Source organism: Typha angustifolia, chromosome 12, assembly GCF_048772165.1.
Source record: "Typha angustifolia cultivar Huaian chromosome 12, ASM4877216v1, whole genome shotgun sequence".
In the NCBI taxonomy this organism is placed as follows: Eukaryota; Viridiplantae; Streptophyta; class Magnoliopsida; order Poales; family Typhaceae; genus Typha; species Typha angustifolia.
In genome coordinates this window covers 1,730,728-1,754,249 of record NC_133250.1, presented here as the reverse complement: position 1 = coordinate 1,754,249, position 23,522 = coordinate 1,730,728, and the positions used below count along the sequence as shown (strand labels likewise).

Here is a 23,522-nt window from a genome sequence, read left to right as displayed (position 1 = left end):
GAAGAAAGGCTTCTAAAATCATTCATTTCTCTTCCCTTTGAGTATTATTTTGTGGTACGTTTGTAGGGCCTCTCGAGTGGTCTCAAACTTTTGTAAGGGGAGGAGGGATATCAGTGTGGAGGTTTTGGAAGATAGTCAATGCTTCACTTTTGCCCTTATATGTGGCAATTCCCTAGAGTTCAAGTGAACTTACAGAGGAATTTATGGTGATCTCTATCACAAGATAGATTTGAATCTTTGGGAAATAATCCAATTCTATGCAATAGGTTTAGTCCCTCTTTGCTACATAGGAGATTTCAACTACAATTATAGTAATAGTAAGAAAGATGGAGGCTCTCTTGCAAATGGCTCCAACCTAAGCATTTTCAACAATCAAATCAATACTGTAGGACTAATTGATCTAGAATTTTCGGGACACGCTTATACTTGGTCTAACTATAGAGCAAATAGTTATCTGATTCGAAAGCGACTAGATAGAGTCATGACCTCATCGAACTAGTGTAGGCTCTTCTCTAAAGCTCGCACCCTCCACCTTCTGATTGTTTCTTCAAACCATAACCCATTATTGCTTTATACTTTCTCGACTAGTAAAAAGTGCTCGCAAAGTTTTCAAGCAGAGAACTGTTGGTTTAAGGTTCCATTCTATCGCCCCTCCTATTGTAAGAGCTGGTAGAATGTTTATGTTCAGAGGAAATTGCTCTCGCATTGCTCTAAACTTCTCACCAAGGAGTTATGCTCTTGGGCAAGGTTCAACATTGGCAGCCTTTAGAGGAAGATTGCCCTGCTGTTGTCTTGAGTATCTCTATATACTAGAAACAGAGATCGAGGGTGGATTGATTAAATTGGGGAGACAAAAGTACTAGATTCCTTTAGACATTTGCTACTATTTGTAAAAGAAAAAAAATACCATCTCCTCGATCAAGATGGACTCACAGATTTGGATGCATAATCAAGACAACAATAGTTATGTCTTCACTAGTTATTTTAAGAACCTCTTCACTTTGGTCAATCCTCTCTCTACATATAACATCTATGCTGAGTTGATAGACTCCCTTTCACATCTTTTAAATAGAATACTTAGATATACCTCATCCTTCTTTTCAGTGGTAATTAACGATAGAACCATTGGCTTTTTTAAACCCAGTAAGTTTCTCAGACAAGGCTGTTCACTATTGCCGCCTCTTCATCTTGGGTCCAATATTCTTTCCTTGCTATTCAAAGGTGAGGCAAAGCTCAAAAGAACCTATGGGATTAAACTAGCTCTAGGTGCCCTAACTATTACACACCTCATGTTTGTCAATGACCTCTTGCTACTTGAAATGGCTACTATGAGAGAAGCTAACAATTTGAAGACAATATTAGACCGTTATTGCTCGCTCTCGTGTCAAGCCTTACACTTGGACAAATCTATTGTTTTCTTCAACAAGTTGATGGATTGCGATATGCGATCTCATATTATATCTGCTATAAAGGTTCATCCATTGACTGTAAGATATATTTATCTTGGAGCCTTCAGCTTTATAGTAGAGAAGTTCTAATCGAGGATAGTAGGATAGAAATCGAAGAACTTATCGCATGCTGGAAGATTAGTGTTGCTTAAAATGGTTCTCTCCTCTATTCTGATCTTTTCTATGACAACTATCATTTTCTCAATCGAAGTCTTCCCTTAACCAACTCAAGGCATTGATGTGTGATTTTTAGTGGGGATTTGGTCCTAGTTCGTCCTATGTCTAGTGGAGGAGTCGAATGTTATTATGTAAGCTCACAACCATGGGTGGCTTAGGCATTAGGTTCCTTGAGTTGGTAAATAAGAGCTTGATCTTAAAATTATCTTAGAGACTACTCTAATCACCTGCTAAGGTTGGGCTAAACTTATCAAGCCCATATACTTTTCACATTGCACCTTCTCAGAGGCTAAGGGCAAGTAGAGAGCCACATGAGCCTGGAACTCTATGATGAGCTTAAGGGACACCCTATGCGCAAATGTTACATGGCAAGTAGGGAATGAGGCTTCCATCTCGATCATCATGTATCTTCATCATTCCTTTTGAAAGGAATGAGATCAGTTGGCTAAGGATTTACTTATAGGGAATGCTTGGCATGAGGAGCTCATTAGAAGATATTTCCATCCAAAAGTGGCAGATCAAATTATGAATGTCTATATATGTCTGGCAGCCTTTGACCACGATAACCACTTGGTCTAGATGCCCATGCCGTCTGAGTATTTTCTACTACCAAGTAAATATATTGCACCTTATTTATGGGTGCTTGGACAAGCTCTTCATCAGCCATTGAGGTTAAGGATCTTTGGAAGTCCCTCTAGAAAAACAACTAGTAATGCCCTATGTCCTAACTTTCATATGGAGATGCCTTTTGGTTGCACTCCCTATAAGAGTTGTGCTACATAGAAGGATCAGGGCAATTAATCTTGATTGTCCCCATTGCAGAATAGCAGATGAAAAATATTGAGCATTTGTTGTTCACTTGCCCAGTTGCATGAACAACATGGTTTCATAGCAGGCTGGGCCTTAGGGTTGATAGTGACGATCTAAGGTTTAACAATTGGTTTGATTTCTTAGATCGTGAGCTTTCATTGAACCAGATGGCTTATGCTTTCAACCTACTTTAAGTTTTACGGAAGGGCATAAATGACTTGATTTTCATAAACGTTGAACACTCCTCGGTGAGATAGTGCATCAGACTGAGAAGCTCTCTGCATGCAAACTGCTATGTGTGGATACCAAATCCAAGGATTGCGATTGGCTGCATGACAAAGGAATATAAAGTATCTTTCATATCCTCGGGAAGTATGTGATCTAGGTGGATGCAACCTAGAACAGTAGCAAACTTGTATCCAAATTAAGAAGCTTTCCCGAATCTCAATTTGTATTCAGATATGAATATAAGCAGGATAGAGTTTCTAAACCAGCATATGTATTGTTTAAGCTTCAAAGTTATTTAATTGGGCTGAGCTTTTGGCCCACTTTTTAAGAAAAAAACAAATATGAAAATAATAAAAATAAAAGTAATATACACACATGATGACACATATGTATACATTTAAAAATCAAATACATATTAGATATCCATATCTGATAGTTGGATGATGTATTGGATACTTACCTTCTTAGACTATTCACAGCATCTAGAATTAAAAAGAAAATCCATATCTTTAACTATATTTCCATATACACTATTTAACATTTAATACCTTCTTCTCCCTCTCCTGAGTCCCATCTATAAATACTTCACATTTGATCAATGTATTCATGGACGGTTGCATCTATCACGTAAACTATCATACTCAATCAGCGATATTAAAACATTCGGGAATTATGAAGGGGCTCAGTTTGCTGATCATTCTGATGTTCGCCACTGCCATAACAACAACAGCCACTGCACGCGTAGCCTTAGCTTCGACTTCTCAGACGATGCCCTACATAGAGTACTCCCAGAACGGATCCGAAGTAGGTGTGTCTTTCTTCTCGTGGATCTCACAATAGTTAATAGTCTAATTTGAAGAATTAGATATTGTTAGTTTGGTCTATGGGAAGAAATATTGGCTGTAACTTGCCTTAGAAAATAAGAACAGCACTAAACTTTGATCTTAAACTTGTTTTATTTAGATCTACTTGTTATATATTGTCTTCTTCCTCATGCTTTGATTCAATCTCTTTAATGGTGGCCTGAGCAGCGTGTCCAGCTCCCTGTGACAAGAAGTGCTGCGCTTGCATCTACATCCGCACTCGCCCTCGCTGCATCTTCTGTTTCGATAGTTGCCCAAATTTCTCACTGAATTAGGAGGAGAATTGAATGTGTTATGAATTGATATCAATAAAATTCCAAAGTTCTCTTCAAAAGTACTTTGAACTCTTTTTAGGTAAACTCAAGATTTGACTCTTGAAAAAATGAGTGTCTTTTTTCTATATTAGATACATCTTCTTCTTTTTTTCTAATATAATAAAATGGATATAATTCATAGCTTGCTCAGCATTCATATGCATATATGGTGGCTTATTTAACTGTATGGATGAAGTTACATAGATGATTTGTAGGTGGCCTGTCTTGGCACCACATGGTTTGGAGCAAATGACTTGGCAATGTTTGGTTTGAAGCAATGCATCGACGATGCTTCAATTTGAAACTTACAACATCAAGTTGAATCACCGTCGAACATGTTATGGAGTTTTAGTGTCTTTATATTCAAGAATAGATAACCCTTTTGTCCGGAATATGCTAAATCGAAAGTAAGAAAAATGGACATGTAAAATATTGTACATCTGATCTACAGGCTATTCAATGATTAAAAGGAAAAAAGTTATCCCACACTTACCAAATTTACTAAAATTCAGTTGAGAAAAATGTTTCCAAAGAAGTTTGTATTTTGTAATGATATCTAAGGCAAGATTATTATGAGGTAAGAAAAAAGGGGGAAGGGAAGGTAAGCATATCTGTTTAGGTTATTTTAAAAGATAAACTTACCATTCTTGTTTAAGAAATTAATTAGTTTAAGTTATGAAATATATTGGCAAAAAATAATGATGGATTACAAATAGTTACAGATGGGGTGTTAATTAAACACTAAAATATAAGGTGTTATTTAAAAAAGATTTAGAATATAATTATGGATAGTAGCCTAGGAGAATCTCATAATTAAGAAGAAGAAGAAGAAGAAGAAGAAGAAGAAGAAAGCATTGAGCTTAACTACTTCCAACTTAGTTGAGGCACAATATATATGCAACAAGATTGGATTAATACATGATATTATTCCAACAAAAGATTGCGACATCTCATCAAATGAGACCAAAAACTTTTTATTCAACCACCAAAGACTACTTTGCAAATAGTAATCATCACTCATACTTCACCTTTAAGACTACTTATTCCTCTAAACAAAGATCAAAAGTAGCCATCCCACCAAACTTATAGGTGCACTTTAAGCCTTGGCCTGAATAATGTAATACCAAGCCCCAAAGGCTATGCCAAGGATGAGCACAGGGAGGAGGAGGCTAAATAAGCTTGAGGAGTTGATGGGCTTGCTCTTCTGTCTGCCGTCGCCGGCCCCGGTGCCGGCTTTCTGGTTGCCGACAGAGCCGATAAGATATACCTCCATCATGCTAATGGCTGAGGAGGTGTGACCTACTTCCTCAAATGCAGCAGTAGCATCTCCAAAAGCTTTTAAAGTTCCAACATAAATGATGGTTAGGGTTACAAACAATGGTGCTTACTAGCAATATTGAATGAATAAATTTGAAGGGATAAAGATAAAAATGAAACATTTGGTTTCTAGTTTATGAGTTGGCCTGAGATAGTGGAAGAAATTAAAGTAGTATGAGTACTTGCTGCTTGTAGTAGAACTTCAGGTCCACCAGGGTGATCTCCTAAGAAGTTGGTCACATCATAGACCTACATTAAACAATGAAATAAAACAATCTAATCAAGTAAAAGAAAAAAGGAAGAAAAATAAAAAGAAAAAGGAAACAATAGCTATGTAATCTGAAGGGTTTTAGTGAAAAAGCTAAATTGGAGGGAGAAGAAGAAAAAAAGTGGAGAAGGTATTGCAAACCTTGCCATGGATAATCAACCAGCAATCCTCCTTTGAGATGTGGAGAGAAACCTCAGAAGGGGAGTATTTCTTAGAAGATGCCATCTTGGTTTACTATTGAGAGGAAGTGGTAGAGGAAGAGAGGGAGAGGATCCAAACTTATATATGTCAAGGGTAGGTAAGTGGATTCTCTGCAGCCACCATTCAACGAATTTTTCATATTCAGGACACTTGGTAGATCTTACTTCTGATTACTTGTGAATGAACAATTTGCAAGTTAATTCCACTTTATATCACATTAGCAAATATCTGTGTTGCTTATAAATGAAAAAAAGGGTTAATTTCACTTTTTATTATATTTATTTTTTGATAAAAAGAGAAAATTTCAATGTTAAGTTGGTAACTAGGTGCAAAAGTATCCACCAGAATTGGAGACCAAAAATTGAATTAGTCCAGAAGGAAATTTCCTATCCCAAGTACACCCGAAACCAAGGCTTCTTCCTTTTTTGCAAGTCAATCCGCAGCTAGATTAGCTTGAGAAGATATATAAGTAACTTTGCAATTTTTAAAATTGCTAGTTAGGTTTTTAATATCATCAATGATAGACCCAAGAAACCATGGAAGCTGTTGACCATTTTGCATAATGCCGATTAGAATTTTTGAGTTAGATTCGAGCTAGACTTTAGAGTATCATCTCGGCACTATACAGAGTAGAGTTTCTTTCATTGTGGTGACTTCTGTAGTTAGCACTGATTTATAGGACCCACATTTGCACCTTGTAAGGATAGGTTTATCGTCAACCCGTCAAAGTATGAATTCGGCCCCAGCCACTTCTACTCTATTCACAAAAGAGCCATCAGAGTTAGCTTTGACTCATCTGAGTGGTTAAGGGTCCCATTGAGCCATAGAGTGGGGGTTAGGCCTCATCTTTTTGACATAGAGGTTTTGATGATATTCATTATTAAGCGATATAGTTCAATTCCATACCTTTCGGATTTTGTCCATTCCACTAGAGAAAATAATTTTATTTCTCATATTCCAAATTTGCCACATGAGCACCACACAACAACCCTAAACCTAAGCCTTGTCCAGATTTGATAACCCACTGCCCAAGCTGCAACTAATAACTATCCGACTATCTCTCTTCAAGGCAGACATTTTATTGAGGTGTGCTTTCAAGGTCTTAGAGAGATGAGGCCATGCCACACTCAAAGAAGATATGGTCTATGATTTTTATTGTATTAGAGAAAATAGGGCACTTGTCGTCCATCCCAATCCTGATGTGAGCTAGATAAGCTTTAGTAGGCAGGCGGCCCCAAGCCATTTTTCACAAGAAGATTTTGATTTTGGGTGGAATTGAAAGAGACCAAATTTTCCTCCAATCATCCCATTGATTGGAGAGCTCAAGAGGAGATTTAAGAAATTTATAAGTAGATTTAGATGAGGAATAGCCGATGGGGTGGAACTTCTAGATCCAACGTCTTCTAGATTGCACATGGAGAGGTTGATACTAAGAATTGAGTCAATGTGATCAATGCTAAACATAGTAGTTTTGATATCATAGTCCCATTGGCTATTTAGAATGAGATCAGACACATAGATAGCCAAGTGTCTAAATTGCATATTGAAGGTTGGCCATTTGTCAAGTGGCAAAGGACCTAGCCAAGGGTCCTTCCAAATCTTAGTGGTTTGACCGTTTCTAATAAGCTTCACAAAGCCTTCTTTGAGATCATTTAATGTGAAAATGATCAGGCGCCAATTGGCAAAGCACTAGTTCAGTTTCTTTGATTCCCACGGGTGTGGAATGTCATACCAAGCGACAAGAATTTTAGACCAGAGGTCATACCCACCAATGAGCAGGCGTTAGATGTTCTTTGCCATAAGAGAAATATGAGTAGTATGTAAGTCTTTCATGGCCAGACTGCCTCGACTCTTTGGGTTGGTAATTTGATCCCACCCTACTAAATGAAAACACTTAGCCGAGTTATTTTTTTCCAAAAGGAAATTACAAGCTAACTTAGCTATTCGTTCGACTATCGCAGGAGGGGTCTAGGTAGAAGACATCAAATATACTGGCATGGAGTTAAGGACCGAATTAATAAGAACAATTTGTCCAGCTTGAGTCAAATAAGATTTCTACCAATCAGCCAGGTTACGATTAACTCTAGATAAGAAATCCTCATGGTCCCTTATGAGTAACTTGTTTGGGGTAATTTTAGACCTTAGGTACTTATAAAGGAATTGCTCTTCCCTCATACTTAAAGCATGGATGATGGCAGTTCTCATGTTAGAAGGGATCTTATCAAAAAAAAAAATTTCTAACTTAGCTTGATTAATTCTCATGTTCGTGATATGTTCATGACTATCAAAAATAGAGATAGTGCAAGAAGCATGAGTGATTTTGACAACAACCAGAAGATCATCAGTATGCATTAAATTGCTAATGTGAGTATTATGATTAAAATGTAGGGGGTGTGAGATTAGCACTATTAGTAGCCTGTTTTATGAACTGAGTAAAAATTTCAGCAACTAGGATAAATAAGGGGATAATGGATCTCCTTGTTGAACTCCCCTTTCGCCCTTGAACCAACACGAAGGCATACCAGTTATGAGAGTAGCCAAAATAGGAGAACCCACACACATTAATCTAGCAATAAATTTATTCGGAAAGCACATGTGATTCATTGCTAGAGAAATAGCCTCCTAGTTAGGTCGGTCATAGGCTTTTTCTAAGTCTATTTTGATCATCATAAAGCTATCTTTGCAGTTGGCAGAATTAATATAATTTGCTATTCCATGAGCAATAGCAATATTATTATGTATGTGTCTACCGATTACGAAAGCTGTTTGCTCAGAACTTATCAACTCCAGCAACAGCAGCTTAAGCCGGTTAGCCAAAAGCTTGGCTAGAATTCTATAATTGCAGAGGGTGATAGGTCTGTAGTCCACCACCTTGGCCAGGTTATCTTTTTTTGGGATAAAAGAAAGGTAGGTTTGCCCCCAGTGGTTAAGTATAGAAGATGAGTTTTGAAAGTCAATAAACAAAGCAACCAAATCTTCTCCTACAATGTCCCAATAATTTTTATAAAATTCTTCTTGAAAACTATCTAGGCCCGAGGCTCTTTTCAGCCGGCATGGACCACGTATGCGGTGAACCACTAAAACACACATCCAAAAATTTAGATTGATTTAACATTTTTCGAAAAAATTGAAACTGAGAAAGATATCAAAAAAGGCCTACCACCGAGCTTATCCTCAGGGTTCAACGTACAGTTAAAATTACCAATTAATATACGAAGCATATCAATAGAAAGATAACTTAGTTCATGCCAAAGCCAATTTCTGACTTGGCTATTGGTATTAGCATAGACCATAGATATGAGGCAAGGAGCAATACTTTGGCTTGAGACGATGCTATGCATAACCTAGTCCAAGGAATCAATGATAGATACCTTCAAATTTTTTTTGGACGCCAGCAAAGGAGGATCCCTCTTGTGGCACCCGTCCTAGGCACAAAGGCTCCGTCTCAATTTGGGCTCACTCTACAAAGGAAATTCACTATGTTAGCCAAATCTGTGTGAGTCTCTAACAAAGTAAAAATATCCAGGGAATAGTAATTAATCATTTTAAATAATTGAACTTGGCCTTCCCTTTTAGCAAGGCCTCGGATGTTCCAAGATAAATTCCGCATTAAATAGTCATTGGGATAGAATCCTCTATAGCCTCTACACCGGAATCATCCATTTCGGTAGGGTGGGTCTGGGTAGCAGGCTGGTCTTCGCTAGTCTTCTTCTTTTTGCTGGTATGAGGCTTAAGAAGGCGGTAGCACGAACCAGCGAGGAAGGGTTCTACAACTTTTTTTGTCAGAACGAAGAAGCCGAGTAGACCTTCAAGTCAAGGTCAGATGGCTCCTCCGAGATATCGATCATTTCATTGTTGGCTTGCTACCGAGCAAGTTCCAGAGCGCGAGTGGCTAGAGTCACCATCTCAGCATGCTCGGGACCTCCTCTGGGATCCGGGGAGGGATTAGGTAAGATAGAGAGTTGAGGAGGAAAGAAAAATCCCATGGTAAGGCTGCCTTGAGAAGGCTCAAGCGAGAGGCTCTTCGCAAGGCAAGCGAAGTTAGGTAGGGTTAGATGAATATTTGAGGGGTTCTTGAAGATAGGAGATGGTTGAGGTTGGATAGGAGGATGGGTTAAAGGTTGCAGAAGAGATTGAATGGGAGTTTGATGGGAATGGGAAGAGGATGCGGAGTGGTGATTAGGTTGAGGAGTTAGAAGAGGTGCACCATCAATAGCCATCCCATCTATTTCCACGTGGCAAGGAGAGACCAACGGACTACCAAGATGGATGGTTAATGATGCATCTCCTAAATCTTTAGGCTGATCCTCTCTTAGAACGATAATATTTATAGCTTTAATGTCCTCGCATAACGCCCTTGGTTTGGGCACAACGGTTCACTACAGCCTGCACTAGGCAAGTCAGCCAAAAAGACAACACGAAGCGGGGTAGATGAAAAGACTAAAGCAGGGGCTAGATTCGAGGCATTAGGTGTGATTAGGGGCGAGGATGGTTTAGGCGCTCAAGGCGGAGCCCGTTAAGCTCTTAGGCCTCCACGTGGCTGAGGGGCACATAGGAGATGGACACGACTACTACCACTATCGAAGTGGGTCAGCTTACATGCGAGAGTAACCGTTTGAGCCACCATGTCAGCATTAGTGGTAATCATACCTATAGTCTGAGGCGAAGGCTCAAAAGTAGTCGACTAGGCTCCACCGTCGATAATGGCCGTGTTAGTCCCCACGTCATGGCGCCCTTAGTTACCTTTCCTCTAAACAACAAATCCACTATCCATACAGTTCAAGTGCCCGCTCCGACTTCGGTAGCGGGTGCGGGGTCATCACCGATGGCGACGACTGCACCTCACCCATACTAGAACCAGGAGCAAGAGCTTGACCTTTGCCATCAAAAGTCGAAACATTATACAAAACATCAATGGATAAAGGACAAACCGTGAAACGATGACCAATCCGGCCACACCTAAAACAAAATGTAGGGAGATTTTCATATGCTACAGCTTGAGGAACTTGCTTCCTAAGAATACCACTAAAGTAGATTGTTTTAAGGGTTTGGTTAGATCAATCTCAACACAAACCCTTGCAAATCTACCCCGAGTACAAGCCAAAGTGTAACCATAATTTTTATAGGCCTACCAAGATCCAAGGCTATATAAGTGAGGTCTTTCCTCCAATATTCGCCAAGAAGACCAATCAATTGAACCCAAACCAGGGCAAACACAAACTCTTCCAACAAGGGTTGGAAGTTTGGCCTCCAAGGGATGAGGTCAAGAACCAAACCCCAAAAGGTCCAAGGTCTCCTAGTAAGGACTTTCATCATATCCCTGTCAAAAGAAAACTTGAAAGTAAAAAAAAGCTACCTGCCATATTTATTACCTGAAGAGTGCCGGTTGGTTTTCATTTCCTCGCTGCCTCCTTACTCAAGTAAGATAGTGGCGGGGGGGCGGCCTAGAAACTTATTAATGAGGCTGTGTCGTCATTTCGCTCTACTTTCCTTGATCTTTTCAAGGTCTAGGGTCACCTTGGATAAGGAAGAGTTATTTATCCTTTGAACACAGTGGAGTTATAAGTGACCTTAAATAGTTGGGTCCATAAGGGCGGCGGTGGAACCTTGCTTTCAGCCTGATCCATGAGTGAATCATTTATTTCTTGAGGTATCCCCACCTTAGAAGGAGTTATTTTGTCTTTTTGCAACGAAGGTTCTGTTTCCTTGGCATCAGGTTTTGCTTCAGATGCGGCAATAGTGGTGGATTCCACCTTAGTAGGTGGGGAATCCGGTGGTTTGAGCACTGAGGGAGGCATGGGAACGACCAAGGTAGGGGAGCTTTCTAAAATCACCTTTTTTTGCTTGTGGACATTAATCTCATTAGAGATAAAGTAACAAGAGGATTGGATCCTGACATATTTAAAATAACATCGCTCAAATTTAGTTTAGAAAAATATGATAAAAAAAATATGTTTGATATATTTATTAGTTAAAATTTGATTACTATTATTTTCAATGTATTAGAAAGCTTATCCAATCTTTTAAAGCTAATTATATATTTTTTTATCATATTTAATCAATCTAAAGTATGCCCTTATTTGCTTGAGTTTGGGAAAAGAGGATTTCAGTCAGCAACCCTAGCTAAGTTTAATTACTAAATTTTTTTATTTTTTTATTCTAACTAATATAACTCTCTAAAAAATAAAATAAAAAATTTAATATATATTCGAGATGATCCTAATTTTATCCTTGATTTAATTTAAATCTATCACTTTTATCGTCAAAGTCAAAAGTATTCTCGTCCATTAATTTTATATATCATTTATTTCGTCTAAAACTAATATTTTTTTTCAACTTTTTCATATCAAAAGTAATAATTACATTTTTAACATAGTTTACAACTAAATATCATATTTTCTTAATCTAATTCAAGGTATCTAATCAAGACTAAAAAATCAATGGCTAACTATTTAAGTTCAGGGTTTAGTCTCAAATCAAACCAACTTAAAGGATTGAATAACCTTTCCAATGCATTTAAAATAATACCGATTAGATTTATATATATATATATAATATGTTATTTGAAATTTAATTATGTTAGATGTATTAAAAATGTTATTTAATTCTCTATAACTTTATCTCTAATTAGAATAATTGACTATCGGGGATTAAATACTTCAGTTGAAAATATACGGGAGTTTCGCACAACTGAGCAAAATCACATGAGGTAAAGTATAACTTCTCCTAAACAAAAATGTTGCTTATAAATAAAATCTGTTAGATAACTTGATTACAATGTGGAATTATCTTACAAATCATTTGAAGGTCAAGCAATAGTTTTTGAGTGCTTTTGAACAAAACTGGCAGCTGATTAGGACTAGTTAACTAGTCCACAGACTGCAGGAAATTCTGGCAGTTGGGTCTGCAGAGGATCGTCTCCTCTGGCTGGAAAAAGTGTAAACTTATCATAGTGTGTTCAGGTGATGAGAGATTTGAGTAAAAAATAAGGTTTGCAACTGCAATACAATTCAATAGTTGAAATGTTATGTTCAAACCTTTTGACTTCTCACCTTCCACAATGAGGAATCAAGTAGATGGCAATTGGAAGATTAGATTTTTGTAGTTTAAATAGTCCTCAAAAATCTTTAACTCTATTGTTCATCAGTTGGAAACTTCGATTGTTTTATTTTTCATTTTGCGGTCGAAAAATTAGGGTAAATTCTACTTAGACCTTTTGACCTGTTACTATTTTTTACATACATTTTAAAAAAAATTGTATTACCCACATATACTCTCTAAACTAACATAAATATCCACATTTATCCTGTTGAATCGAGAAAAAAATAATTATATGAACCTCAAAACCAAATAAAATTTTGGTTCAAGGTGTGTACATGGTGAAAAAAAAAGTTTCGAAAATGTACTTGAAAATCAGTGATAGTTCAGGAGACTTAAGTGAAATAATACTTTGCAATTTATAATTACCTACCAAATCATATGCAAAAAATAAAAACCCTATTTTTCGCTCTTATTATCATTATCGGTGGCATTATATCAGATTAATATTTACCATTCGAGTATTACCTCAAAAATACCCGGCCATGAGTAGACTTGACTATACATGCATCATGCACCATGAAGACATTTTATCTTTTAGATTTTTGAAACAATCAAATATTTCTTGTTCCATTATTAAGTTGTTGGGTAAATTTAACTCACAATATTTAAATACATTGGTCAAATAATAAGTAATTAAACACGATAGGGAGTGAATAATCAAAGCAAGATTTAATTATATATGCACTACTGAAAGATAACAGTGTGCAATTTATTCTTGAACAATTTAAAATGATATAATTGTATTCTTATAGAAGAGTGCTCAGTGGTATATATTAAATAGTATAAGGGAAAATTATATGCTTTTTTTAAGGATTAATGTGATATTATGTTATGGTATGTATGCACTGCAGAGGGTGAGAGTATATATATATATATAAAAGATATTTATTCATACCCTTCAAATTACTTGACTTGTGTATGTGTATCCTTGAAAGCATTTGTTTTTAGCATACATGTTTGTTAGAGCTAATTAAGAGTCAATCTAAGATTTTAATAGTAAAAATTAAAGAAAACAAAAGAGAAATTTACAAATTACGTTCTATATTTTACCTATTCACGTTTAGTCTTCGAGAATTTTGTAACTCGAATTTTCTTTTTCTATTAAATTTTTACTTAACATTCTGATATTATTTTGACTAATAAAAATTAATCAAATTATTAAAATACCACATTGTCCTTCCCTCTCCTCCTTCTCTTCTTCTCCTTTTTTTTCTTCTTCTACCTATTCTTGCTCCGATCAGTAGTTCGCCGAAGAATATAGAACAAGCCAAGCATCTCCATCGACTCCGATTTGGAGATCAAAATCTTTTGCTTGGGCATAATGAAGTGGTAAGAGTAATAGGAAAGATGGAGAGAAGGAGAAGATAAAAAATACAAGGGTAATCTAGGTATTTATAAATTATTCTTTTGTCGCCACCGTCCAAATTAACCTAATGCTTCAAATAAAAATTATAAAAAAAATAAGGTGTCAAGTTACAAAAGTCTCAAAATAATATGCGATCACAAAAGTTTACTAAGTAAATTGATGCTTTTCATCAATTTTTACTAATTAAATACTTATTGCAAAGGGTAAGTAACTTTATGTTATGTATACTGTTGCACATAGAGTTTGATATATGTGTTATTAGATAATATAGACAAGTACGATAATATAGTATCTGCTAAGTTAAATTTAACTCAAAGATGACTTGAGATTGAGTGCAAATGATTAAAGAAAATAACTCAATAACATCAGTTTAATTAATTGGGACATCATTATATTCTTACTTCTTTCTAAAAAAAAAGCTCAGAATTTTTCTATAAGAATAAAATGCGAGGGCTGCATGGCTTAATATCAAGGTGAGAATGAAATACAAACAAAAGATAGGGTGTTTTTAATAAATTTCTCTGTCCATTTTATCCAACGGCCCAACTTGCACTTCTTTTAATTAAAACTCTAGACCAAAAGATCAAACCAATGGGCTGAGCTGAGCCCGCCCCTGGTTTTCCTCCAGGATGCCGCCAAGTCAACGGTCAAAGTCTGCAATGACTTTAAATCGGCGACGTTTCCTTCAACAAAGTTGAGGACGTTGTGTTAAAAGATATCGGCATTCTCCACCCGTGGACCTTGTTCCTCACTGTATATATGTATGTATATATATAATTATATGTCAACGGCTTGAGGAGGTTGTCTTCTCATCTACCCAATTAGCTGCCATTGCCATTGCCATTGCCATTGCCATTGCCAAAGCCTTTGGTTAGATCTTTCACCTCTTTCCTTTGTTGTGCTGTTTTTGTGTGATCTAGGATGCTAGTTTCTGTGATTTATCCAAAGAGAGATGATTCCTTTTTGGTTTATTGATAACTTTATCTGTTACTGAAGAACAGTAGATCTTTTTTCTGTTCCAAATATAAGGATGGCATATTAGCGTTGGATAGTAGATAGAGTAGCATTCATATGGACAGATCCACTCTATGAGAAATTTGTAGACACTGTTATATTGATGAAACCATTCAGTCTCTTTACCTCATCACAGAAAAAGAGAAACAGAAAGGAACTTAGTTTGGGATGGAGAAGAATTCCTCTAGCAACATCTGGGAGTCAATATTCATATATTGCTTGAATAATCTAAGCATCTGGTAGATGAATCTTCTTGTTTGGGCAAAGAAGCAGAGAGTTATTATACTTCCTATGTCCAGAGAAAAATATGAGCTGAATTTTATTTTCAGAACCGTAGATTTAATGCTTCAGGTGATTGCATTTAGAACTTCTTGAAGTCGAAAGAATCTTTTATGTTGTTAGTCTACAAGTGTCTACTCTGCGTTCTACTTCGCTGCAATGAACTAATTGAATTCAAAGAGTTCAACTTGATCTTTACTTTTCCAGACCTCTTTCTTCCTGTTTCTCTTCTTTCTTTCTTTTCTTTTTTATAATCACTATCTAGCACCAGTTCCAACCTAAACTAATAGTTCAGGACATTCTTGCTGCAGTTATAACATGGCAACCAAGTACATCATTGGATCTGTGGCTGCATCCTTTGCATTTGCATATGTCTGTGGAGTATACATTGCTGACAAGAAGATATTGGGAGGTCAGTTGATCAAACTTTCCACTATTAATTAGAGAAGTCATCTTAGATTTAGCATCTTTCTTTAACCAGGAAACACACCAAGGACTGTCACTGGTAAGGAATGGCAGGAAGAAACTGATAAGAAGTTTCAGGCCTGGCCTCGCACTGCTGGACCGCCGGTTGTCATGAACCCCGTCAGACGCCAAAATTTTATCGTCAAGTCATCAGAATCTTAAGGTAGAAACATGCGAATACAACTATCATGTGTGCTAAAACATTCATGATAACAACGATTAGACCAGATTTTATGGTGACATGTTCTTCTCTGAGATTTTTCTGAATTTGTGGTGTTTGTACTGCGACTTCGACATTTGATGAACTGTAATAAAACACTCAGACAAGCAAACATCTGTAATGCAGTTGTTTTCCATGAACTCCGCAAGGGTTTTTCTTTTCGTGATATCAGATTCAGAAGATTAGATCTTATGCAACTATCATTACTGCAGATTGTCTCTTAACCCAATATTCGGTATACGAATTTGTGTTATTTTTATGTGGATTGGATGGTTTTATTCTTGTGGTGTTCTTATTCAAGTGTGGAATGAACCAAGAAATGAATGGTGGAAACCAAGAGAAAATAAGAAACTGTGCAATAAACTCTGTCATCTGGCTATATTATTCTGTGATGTGTCAATGACTGCTTTTGAACGTTCTGAACGGAAGAGAAATACAAGGCTTCATAGCAAATTCAATGAAGAAATTGCACATCCTTTAGGAGTATAATCTGCTGATTATCATATGTAAAAGAGTTTTAGTCCCAAATGGGATACAACTACTGTAAAAGAAAGATTGCAGTGCACTATCACTTACAATCTACTGGCATTCAAATATGAGTAGTGTTTCTCATCAAATTCAACTTAGAAGCTTATCAGATCAAGGCAGAAATGAGTTCAAATTCAAGAAACTCAATTAAATAAGATTTTAATCTTTTTTTTTCTACCTGACCAAGCAAATCACTGCCTGAACTGAAGGAATCCTACATCTCCTTATAATTCTAGACCTCTTTTCATTACAAATAGTATGTATGGGATGACTCATTAATGAAACATCAAATAAAAAAAAAATCTATGATATCATAACAGAGAAATAGGAAAGACTGTTTGAATCTAGTTACGCCATTAGATCTACTACCATCATAGTATTATTGTCTGATCATGACACGCCTGCTTTGAGCTATCTATTTGGGTCTGCTACCATGCATCAAGTGTTGTCGAGATTATTTGAGGATTGTACACACATGAATGCTGCTGAAAAATATGATAGCGCTGCATATAACTTTCACGGACTCACTTCACACATCTGCCATAGTTCTAAGTTTCGGTTTCGATTTTTGTTTCGGCTATGCTTAAATTATGAAATGTTTCAGTCAGTGTTCGATTTCAGTTTAATTTTGTTGTATCGTTTTCAGACTTCTTTTAATAAATAGTCTTCTTTTATCTTATTTTTCGATGCATCACACAAAATCTAATCGCATTTAAGCAATATAATTGAGATTGAACTAGGTATAAGTTGGATTCAAATCAAATCCAGCTTAGAATTTAATAAATACATAAAAAAATTGTTATTAGAGTTGTTTCAGTTGGATACTAGTTTTAAGGAGCAGTTTCGGATCGGTTAGAACCGAAATGCAAACATCTCGGTTCCGTGACCATGAGAAGTTGATCAATTCTCTTCAGTGATACCATTTCCATTTTCGGATGACGGTCCTTTTGGACGCGAATCATCCTCTTCGCTTATAATTGGTTTTCTCGTCCTCTTCCTTGCCATTTGAGCCCAACCCACAAGACCTTCTTGCACATGCTCATCAAATATAGCTTTCTTGAATGAGCTCCCCATCTACACAAGAAAGAAGAATCATACATAGAATCATCAATCATTTGATCTGTTTTCTTTTTCTTCCAAGAAGAACATTCATGTTATCATTTCAAGAATACAAAGGCAATATGTTATCCAACTCACTTGAGTTACAATGGCATAGAGTGGTAGAGTGCTATAGCTGCAAAGAAGCTGAGAAATGACACTGAAAGCACCAAGAAACATGATGATGTGAGATCACATAAATCATGAAGCAGTAAGTTTTGAGGGGAAAGAAAATGCTGATCCCTTACCTGATAGCGAGTCTTGGGATTACGAAACGAGCCTTCCCCACGATGCAGGAATCAAAGCCATATGTAGTCTGCAGAAAATAGCACATTGTAAGCATTTAATGGTCTAAAAACTCACTTGTATGCATTGACTTATGTACCCATAGAAGTATAAATAGAACTTGTAGGATAATAGCATTTTATAACTATGTAAGGACTATAAACTCAAATTCTGCATACAGCTTGCTGGTTTTCGCTACTTTTCTGGAATATACAAACACAGAAGAATCTGCAAATGGATCACAAACACAGAATGGTATAACCTAGATTACTCACCAGCATCCAGAAGAACAATGCAATCTCAAATGCATTTTGGAAAAGGATAAAGTGGATTATGAAGAGGACTATTTTGGGCCGGTGAAACCAGAAGAGGTCGTCTGAAGGTGTTACTATTAAGTCCCCTTCAATGGCTGAATGCTTTTCTGCAACCTCATGCGCCAACTTGGTGATAATATGCTCCAGCTTGGTACCAACCACAAGAAGAATCTGCAAATTTATAGCTGGTGAATACATTTGCAAGATAAACTCATAAAAGGATTCAGTCATCAACATATTCTTGCAAAAATTAATATCTGAATGGAACATAGAAAGAACATTGATGATGCAAATACCGATGAACTGAATTCAATGGCTTATCTTTGTTTTCCATCAACGACTTTCTACACATGCATAGCTTAAAAATAAAAAGGCAAGATCGGTTCCCTGAAAATGACCTTATCTACTAGGATTTCCCAGTCTCTGAGGTCTAATACTAATAGAAGAAAGCAAATGAAGAAGCTTGATGTCCTTCTGATGGAACTCATTAGCTAGTTAGCACAATTTTCTTTTCCTGCCTAAGAACACTAGGCTTGAAAAATGTTCACCTTCTCTGCAGAGAAAGTAGTAACTTTGCAGATTCAATAACAATGATTCAATTTGCAATAGTACAGACCTCAAGAGAAGTAATGAGAACTTACAACTAGAGGAGCAAATGATATCCAAAAATATGCATGCCATCCTGCATGAATAAGATAACCCTCAGAGAGTACATTATTATGCAACTAAACAAAGCGAAATACTACGAAGACTTTCACAGAAGTAAGAGGGAGTCTGACAAAAGACAGCGTGGCTCATTTAAGGAGATATATTCTTTAACACAAAAGCAATTGTCAAAAGAGCTGCTTCAAGGTAACTCTTCTTCCAATACAATTGTATGAAAGTATAAAGAAAATCGAAACATGAGAAACCAAAATACAGACACAGACTCATATACTATGCTATGGGCAATTAATAAACAAGATCAAGCTACAAATACTAATTGCGTAAAAACACTTCTAATTTGAATTAATTTGCAAAAGAGTGGATATGGCTTCAAGTTCAGAATAGAAAAGACAGAAGAAAATAGCTTGCAGGAAAGAAAATCTCACCATTGATGTTCACCAACAAGAAAACTACCACAACGATCCATAGGTACCAGCTGCAGTGCAACAAAGTTGAAATTATGAGAGTCATATAGTCAATATATATATATATATATATATATATATATATATATATATATATATATGTATGTATGTATGTTATTTATGCTGCACCTAAGATTGACTACAATCAAAGCTAAGTAAACAAGAACTGTGTGATGACTACCTTATACCAACAACTCTCTTAAAATCAGCTTCAAGGGCTCGTACCATGTAGTTGTAAAAATTGAATTTTGGGTTTCCCCTACAGTGAGTCTGCAATTGTGAAATGAGAAAGAAATGAAGGGTAAACAAATATTATTATTTTTTTAAACAAAAGACTAGTGACTGCTAAGGAATATGCTTACCATGATAAAACCAAGTCTCATTGTAGTGTAGTCTGATTTAGTAACTGACCCATAGAATTGCTTGAAGAAAGAATGCTGAAAGAAATGAAAAGCATCTTTATTTATGGGTCTGCTGATACCTCTGCATAATAAATGTCAGTAAACATGGAAATAAGAGGAATCTAATACATACCAACCAACTTAGTACAACTGCAGCTTTGCCAAATCCCTTGAAGCGCTTCTCGATAAATTCAAATTGATGCACATGTTTGATCATCAAAGGAACTGCACATATTATTGTCATGAGTTAGCAATTAACACATATATTAGATTGTTAGACTTAAAAACTTAAGTTGTTAATTAATAGACCAACAACCCGTAATACTGCTCATGAATAGAGAATAAATAATAAGATGTGCATTACACCTCAACACGGAATAAAGGTGGGCTGATCCCATGACCTCCAAAAAGGATAATTCTGATGCCATACTAGATAACCAATTGACCTAAGAGTTTAAAATGTTAGGTCATGAACCAACAGCTATATCATACCTTCAAAGAAGATAAATATTGCATCATTTGGCCACTTAGCATGGCAGAGAAGCCATGTTTTACTGATTTATTCCTTCCTCTAATTGGGATCACTTAATAGCTAAAAAAAATCGCAGTAAGTTATGAACAAGATAAAAGCCAATGATACCATTGTCATCCTCTTTGTGGATTGAGTTCTCCCAAGGTCTCCATAAACGTATCTGAAGTGATCCGGAGAATGTTTACAGAAGTAGTTTAACTCACCCAGCACATGGAGAAGCAAATTAGAAAAGCAAATGTGATCATCTTCATCAGTACCTTTGCCAATCCTAGAAGCACTGTGAAAAGGCTGAGAACCACATGAGTGATTGCCAAAACAAAGATAAAGATGTGCAATTGATGGATAGCTTCAAGTGAAAGCAATGGAACTTTTCCCTGAATCCATTAAGAGACAATAATTAAGTGTCGTAAATTAGATTTCCAAATTAAATGGACAATAATGGATTGTGTAAACCATAAAGAATGATAATCCAGGAAAAAAATTATATTTTAGCTGGATTTTAACTTACTTTCTTGCATTTCAAATCTAAGAACTTAATTCTCCTGTGACCAAATTATAATTGTTAGATTCTCCCTATTTTTCAAATAAGGAAACTCATTTCCAAATAAAATCAATTGAATTCCATCTAGAATTTGGTTCGAAACGTACCCCAAGTTTGACGTACAAAAAAACTAAATTAAAATTACCTTATTCCCTCCTCCATCCTCTTTCCAAGCTTCTTCCTTCTCTCATCCTCCTCTCTTCGCCTCTCTTCCTCCCCGCCGGCCGGCTACCCAGTCAGCTCGACTCGGCCTTCGCCAGATTGAGCACCGGGTTAGCGGGCGGTAAAAGGTTCCAATTTTTAAGCCCGGCCCGATCCGAAAGACAAATAGGCTAATATTATACTTGGGATTCGTCGACACTTTCAAATCCTAAGAGGCATAGGTCACATCCCATGACACGACACGACACGACACCAGAAGGACCGCCGACCCCAACTTTGTCATAAAGTCAACTTAATTAGTCTAAATAAATATGGTTAGCTGGCCTGTTATTGTCATCCCAACATAACTATTCTCCAAGACAAAAGAAAAAAGAAAAAATTTCTCCTTTTCTACTTCTAAGTAGCGAACGCAAAGCAATGCACGTTAAAATGTTCATTACCTTCCTCTGGCAGTGGTCGGACCCCTCACCGCCCCCGGCGAGAAGCCGCCTCATGCCGCCGGCTACACTGAAATGCTCGGTTGCGGCGGCGGCCGGCTCTCTCTTGCATGGAAGCCAGTGGTGTGTGACGCTTTCGGGGATGCATATCTTTTGTATGGGCCCTTGGAATACAGTCAATAAGAGCGAGATGAATCCCAACAGCATCAACTCTGTAACATAAACAACCATTAAAACAAAACAAAACAAAACTGAAGAGTTTCTATGTATTAAGTTTGAGCGCCGTCAAAGATGGAAGAGATGAGCAAACCTTCTTTGACTTTCTGGAGAGCTTCAAACAGAGGCTTCTGGTGCTTCCTCTTCAGAGTCTGCACTTCAAACAGCTCTCCTCAGTTAAATTTTTTTGCTCTAAAAAGATTAGATTTTTATCTAAAAACTTCCCATGTTAATGAATTTAGGATAAGAACATTAGATAAGCTGTGTTTATATGAGGAAAATCCTGGCTTCCCGCCACTGGATGGTAGTGTTCGGAGCCCAGAAACTTATTAATCTTCTTCGTAAGCTCCGCCTTACCTTGCCTACGTAATGAAGGAAGCGCTCGAAGAAGAGGGAGATGAAGACGATGACGGAGCACACGACGGCGACGATCCACGTCGGGGTGAATTCGAGGGTGATCTCCGAAGCTCCTCCACCTCCACCTGCCATTTATTTTCTTAATCTTATCCCTTCGTGGTCCATCTCCGTGTATAAATATATAAATATATATATAGTTTAAGGAGACGAGAGATGTGTTCAACTCCACTCCAAGACTTGTTGCGTTCGTCTTACGTTGGACTCGGTATTAACTTTTTACTCGCAACTACGTGTTCATACTTTGAGACTGGAATTGGGTCGTTTCATTATGCTATTAACATTCAGTTTGGTGTATGAAGGTTGGGAGAGATTTCTTAACTTTTTTTTGGTAGAGGAGTATATTGAGAAATAGATGGAGTTTTTTTTTGTCGAAATAGATTACTCATCAAACTTATTACCAAATATAATTTAATTTACTGTAATCCTAACAAAAAAACACTGAACTAATCGATATTTTATCTCTAAGCAAAAGCGTTGAACTGATCAACTTTATATATATATATATATATATATAACTTAATATTCCAATAGTTAAGATAAAAAATTATCGATAAAAACGCTGAACTTATTAGCGTTTTTAAAAATACTGATTAGTTTAGTATTTTTGTTAAGACTGCAGTAAATTAGATCCCAATAGGTAATAGGTTTGAGGGATAGTCCATTTTAATATAAAAAATAAGAAAAGAGTACCATTTCGTCAAATACTCAAATAAATAACCCTATATATATTAGTATACCAATACATCAATAATACACATTCGATAAATCCAATCACATATGCTCAAACGATATGGTATTCATATATTCTCTTCGTGTGATTAATACATTAGTGTGTAATAACATCTCCATATTTACTCTTACTTATCAGTTGAGAATTTTCCTAATCGCTCCTAATCCAAATTTGTATACACAACTGAATAATTTTCTGTCAATATGGACATGGGAAGAAGAATATTTTTTATCTATACAATTTCAAATATTATAAAAATAGTAAATAAATTATAGAATAAGACATGTTTTTTTTTATATGAATCTAAAATATACTTTTATAAAAATGTAGTAATTGTGTTATAAATCTAAAATATACTTTTCAAATCACTTTAATAAACTTCATTCATATATTTACCATAATTTCTCCACCTAATGACACAGCTCATTCAAAAAATTAGCAGGGGGTCATCAAAACACAATCTAGTAATGATAGTAATAATACTAGTCAAGGTTGGATAATGGATTTAAAAAAAAAGAATTAAAGTTTCAAGTTGGGGAATATTATATCCAACCTTAATCTAGCTCAATTTAATTTACTTTTCCACTCCTCTTACCTTTCTTTTGTATTATTCTGGAAGGCTTGAACAAAACAGACTAAAACGTAAAAAAGAGACATTTG

The 23,522-nt window shown here is 36.3% G+C and overlaps 3 protein-coding genes across 3 annotated transcripts; 1 reads left to right on the top strand and 2 right to left on the bottom strand.

Annotated features, from left to right (window-relative positions):
• Positions 1-4,713: 4,713 nt before the first annotated feature.
• LOC140772391 (cytochrome b5-like) lies at positions 4,714-5,724 on the bottom strand. Its single transcript, XM_073114444.1, has 3 exons — positions 5,567-5,724; positions 5,340-5,406; positions 4,714-5,175 (listed from the first exon to the last, which is right to left on the bottom strand). The coding sequence occupies exons 1-3, from the start codon at positions 5,648-5,650 to the stop codon at positions 4,937-4,939; spliced, it is 390 nt and encodes a 129-aa protein (XP_072970545.1). The 5' UTR covers positions 5,651-5,724; the 3' UTR covers positions 4,714-4,936.
• Positions 5,725-14,932: 9,208 nt separating this feature from the next.
• LOC140772334 (uncharacterized) lies at positions 14,933-16,237 on the top strand. Its single transcript, XM_073114357.1, has 3 exons — positions 14,933-14,963; positions 15,698-15,798; positions 15,868-16,237. The coding sequence occupies exons 2-3, from the start codon at positions 15,705-15,707 to the stop codon at positions 16,011-16,013; spliced, it is 240 nt and encodes a 79-aa protein (XP_072970458.1). The 5' UTR covers positions 14,933-14,963; positions 15,698-15,704; the 3' UTR covers positions 16,014-16,237.
• A 1,087-nt stretch (positions 16,238-17,324) lies between these two features.
• LOC140772472 (MLO-like protein 1) lies at positions 17,325-22,233 on the bottom strand. Its single transcript, XM_073114560.1, has 14 exons — positions 22,073-22,233; positions 21,810-21,867; positions 21,503-21,711; positions 20,617-20,733; positions 20,468-20,519; positions 19,961-20,052; positions 19,789-19,863; positions 19,608-19,696; positions 19,388-19,437; positions 18,938-18,978; positions 18,258-18,467; positions 17,946-18,013; positions 17,797-17,857; positions 17,325-17,673 (listed from the first exon to the last, which is right to left on the bottom strand). Exons 1-14 carry the CDS (start codon positions 22,202-22,204, stop codon positions 17,500-17,502), a joined length of 1,428 nt encoding a protein of 475 aa, XP_072970661.1. The 5' UTR covers positions 22,205-22,233; the 3' UTR covers positions 17,325-17,499.
• Between the last annotated feature and the right edge of the window lie 1,289 nt (positions 22,234-23,522).